Source organism: Morone saxatilis, unplaced genomic scaffold (assembly GCF_004916995.1).
Source record: "Morone saxatilis isolate NCDOM2014 unplaced genomic scaffold, NCSU_SB_2.0 Contig9, whole genome shotgun sequence".
NCBI lineage: Eukaryota > Metazoa > Chordata > Actinopteri > Moronidae > Morone > Morone saxatilis.
The window spans coordinates 1498567-1502902 of NW_023340268.1; the positions used below are offsets into that span (position 1 = coordinate 1498567).

The following is a 4336-nucleotide window of genomic DNA, read 5'->3' on the forward strand; positions in this document are numbered from 1 at the left end:
AGGGACAGTGCTGTGTTATTACACACACTCATGTGCTGCCACCACCTGGTAACACTGCTAAGTGCCCTGCCGGTCAACTGTTCTCATCACATTCAGGTGTTGCAAAACCTGATTGTGAAGCAGCTCTGACCTCCACTCCACCGACAGTGTACTGTAACCACACACCTCTCAACTCTGACAATGTTTTTACAGACTGAGTAAGAACTGTTGATCATTGGAGGATTTCTGTCAGTCAATCAATCAATCAATCAATCAATGAATCAAGACTTTGTTTATATTTTATTTGTAATTCACATGAGAAATGCAGTGTCATAATCAACATCAATCAAATTCAAACAGGTGAAGAAATAAAATACAGAAGAAGATGATGTAAAACAAGCGATTACAATCATAGTAAAAAAGGTTTATTTATTGGTATTGTTTATATTATTTGATAAGCTTTTAGAGGATTATTCTGTGCTTGTAATTCTGTATTGTACAAGTGAGACCTATTTTTAATAATGATATTTAGTTTCTTAATAAAATCCTCTGTACCTGGTATTTTAAAACAATATCCGACCATAATTCCACTAATGGCCTCCATGAAAATCACCACTACAGACACAAGAGGAGCCACGAGACCCACTGCAGAATCACCCTGCAGAAAGCAAAACGCTGTCTGCTGAGAGACATTTCACTGCTAACAACTCTAGAGTTGACTGTACACATGAACGGAGAAGAATCCCACAAACACAAATAAAAACTGATTCGGCACAAAAGGTATAAAGAGATAAAATAATAAGAGAAACTGAAGAGAGACTTCAAAACAAAGCACTTCAGTTAAAGTCTGCTTTCTCTCAAAGTTGTTGATCTACCTCACACGATCTTCACACTCCTCACTTCCTTTCTGGGAATCAGACGTCGCAAGGAGTGGATGGAAAAGCAAACACATCGTGCAGTTTGTGTGTGTGTGTGTGAGAGAGTGTGTGTGTGTGTGTGTGTGTGAGTGTGTAAATGCTGCTGTGATACATGCAGGTAATGTGTTTGTGTGTGGAGGAGGCAGTGAGGTGGCACGTGGGGTTAAAAGTCCAAACCACCCCAATGAAGGAAACACCAACTGTTGGAGCGATGTCAACAGCACGATTACTTCCAGGGTCACAATGCAGGTGTTTGTAAAAACACCTTAAAATAAGCACTTTTTTTTATATAAATATATGTACATTTTCTCCTGTCTATGAGCATTTACAATTTTGAGGTTGTCCAGTTCATGAAAGCTTCTCTGTTTTCCGTCAGAAACATTTGGTGTGTGCCAGGGAAATCTTTATTTAAAACTCTTTCAAACAAAAAGCAATGAGTTTACAACAAAGCTAGTTTGGAATAAATTAAAGAACTGGGTTGTTATAATGAGACAGAGTGCCTCCTACTGCTACTCAAACCTCATTAACAGAAAGACAAACAATGTCACTGATCCATCCATAGTCTGAGCCAAAAAATACAGATTTGGGCAGATTTGCTGTCTCGGTGGAGCTCAAGTGAGTCAAGCAAGGTGGCAGCACCTAATAGCCAACAGAGAAACATCAAGTCCCCAGGAACAGTGGAGTGCCATGGGGAAATGTTGGCCTATAGTCAAAGCTGTAACTACATTTAGTCATCATACATTTAGTTTTCTTAAAGATCCAGTGTGAGGATCTACTGGCAGAAATTGAATATAATATTCATCAGTATGTTTTTATGTGTGTATAATCACCTGAAATAGGAATTGTTATGTTTTTGTGACTAATGACTCCCAAGGCAGTCTCTAAAGGCTTCGCTCAATAGAGATGACTTTATTTTAGTTATGTTGCTGAAACTGGTTGGAAATAGAAACAAAAAAAATCTGCATGGCAGAACTAATCCAAAGTCTTTAGCGCGATGACATATGGAAAAATTATTCACTTTATCTCCAGTTTGTTTCGCTGCGGAGGAGAATGGGGGGGGAGCATTGTTTCAGGTAAGGCGTGTCCTTGAAGTAAGGGGAGTACGTCTCTTCTCGCTGCTGTTCAAGAAACATCTTTGCATTCAGGAATCCAGTACGGACAAACCAAACGCTGACTCTAGATAGGGCCTTTTCGTTCTTCTACGCACGAGAAAGCCGAGTGGTATTCAGCTGGTTACAATATGCAACTTCATTGCAAGATACCACTAGATCCTACACACTGGTCCTTTAAAAAATGTCTGTGAAACTAAGGAATATTTCCTGACACATGAAAAACATCTCTTTGACTTAAGATAAAATATATTTTATAAACCACCAAGAATCCTTTCACACAATAATTTGTTTTCATTTCCCTTTGTGACTCTCATTCAACCAGAGAGATGTAATAATTCTGATGAGTCAAGGGGCATGAAATTGGAAAGCTTTTTCATGCAGTGACTTAGCAGCTTCAAACAGATTAGCCATCATGTTTGGATATTTGGTTCAGTGTTTAGCTTGGCTCCAACAATAAGCTGGCTGCTTGTTTTAAGCAGTGCACCACTCCCAAACTAGCACTGTGAGTTTGAGACCCAAAAGGCCACGCTGTGTTGAGAAAACAGCCTCAGGCTACTTGCAACGAATTAACTCTCATAATATCATTGTTTGACGACACTGTGTTGACAGATTCTCCTCCAAGAATTCTTTTCTGAGAGTCATGCCCGACTACAAAGACTGCTGGATTCTTTGTGGGCGCCTTTACGTTATTTAAAACTTAACAAGCTTCTTATTCAGAAGATGTGGCTGCCAACACAAGCATTGATCGTAAAGTTATTTCTTCAGCCAGCCAGTCTGAAAACAAATGCCCTTCATCAGCTTGACAATAATCTAAAAACAGAATGTTTCCCATGTAACTCCTAACAAGGTTATTTCCTGTTTGATTATTGTGTTCTTGTAGTCCTTTGAAGAAAACCTCAGACAGGACACACATATTAGTCAGCGTTTCTCTCATTGCTCAGTGGTCGGTCTCCTCCATCACCTCCATCACCACAGTTCTGGGTCCTGTTAGGATCAGGTGGCTGACAGTGCGGTAGTCCAGATTGAGGACATTGAGCCCGTTGACTGAAACCACAAACTGACAAACCTGTAGATAGAGAAGAGAGGGAACCACTAAGAGAAGTGAGAAGAAAAGTAATGTGGGAGTCAAAGACAAATTCACTGATTCACCTCTAGGGTGGCACTGGGAGCAATTCACTTCTACAGCAGATAGTTAATGTGTGAGTTTCACTGCACGTTATACTCTCAAATTACAAAAAGCCAGGCCCACTATAAATAATTTAACTTCTTTTAACCCATTAATGCCTCATACTTTGACTGATTTGAACAATTCCAATGGATTTGTGCTTAGCTCAGCTGGTAAGTGCTGTACAGGAAGTAATAAAATCTACTATATACATTAAAGAAATAACCATTTTCACTACATTTTCCACGATGCCTACCTTCATCCCAGCAGCATCAGCTGGGCCACAGGGCTCCACAGCCTGGATGTGACACGGTCTGTTCCCTCTCACTACAAACCCCCAACCCACTGCATCGCCCACAATCTGGGAACACACAGAGAGCTCAGTCAGACATTCATCTGCAGCAAACAAGTCTGGAGAAAAGTCCCAAAGAAACCTATTGTACTGAATCCAGCAAGAACATAGTTAGTAGTTAGTGCAATAGTTGGCATAAAACAAACAAAAGAGAGTGTGATAGTGAACACTTTTGTAAAAGAAAAAGACATAGAAGATTATCAGACTTGCTACAGAGCAGTGGAATGTAACTCCGTACATTTACTCAAGTACTGTTCTTGAGTACAAATTCAAGGCACTTTCAGTCAGTTTCCTCCACTAAATCAGTAATAAAATATTGTACATTTTATCTCCAGATGTGCTGATTTTAAATGTTTGTGATAAACTAAAGTATTCAGTTTTCCTTTATGGGTTGAGAAAATTCTCCTACTTCTTTTTAGAGATACAGTGGTGTGAAAAAGAACCAATTGAAATCAGGTGTGGGACACCCACAACTCAGTTGAGATACAGTAATGCTTAGTATATTTAGAGCAAAAGAAGGGAGCTGTTTTTCAGAGCGAGAGGGCTTTCAACATTTCCATCTTTTTTCGACACTTATGGGCCAAGATGGTTTGTGGGAGAAATATCTATTCTCCACCACCTTTAATAAGTAATCAATATTTTTCCCTTCATGTTTACGAAACTTGGCAAGTTGGCTGTTGTGTTTACTCGCTGTGTTGTCCTTGACTATTGTCTCTAAAATGAAGTGGTTTGATTGTTCCGGACAAACACCTTTGTAATCAAGTGTGACAAAGAACATGCAAAGAGACAGGAAATGAGCGAGGGGAAACGA

The 4336-nt window shown here is 39.6% G+C and overlaps 1 protein-coding gene across 1 annotated transcript in view; it reads right to left on the reverse strand.

Moving 5' to 3' along the window:
• Nucleotides 1–1684: 1684 nt before the first annotated feature.
• LOC118342401 (DEP domain-containing mTOR-interacting protein-like) overlaps nt 1685–4336 on the reverse strand; it is a 6437-nt gene continuing 3785 nt past the window's right edge. The window contains exons 4-5 of the mRNA XM_035680917.1: nt 3430–3534; nt 1685–3074 (exon numbers count right to left, since the gene is read on the reverse strand). Coding sequence (XP_035536810.1) covers nt 2946–3074; nt 3430–3534 — 234 coding nt within the window. The 3' untranslated portion in view covers nt 1685–2945. The remainder of the gene's footprint in view (nt 3075–3429; nt 3535–4336) is intronic.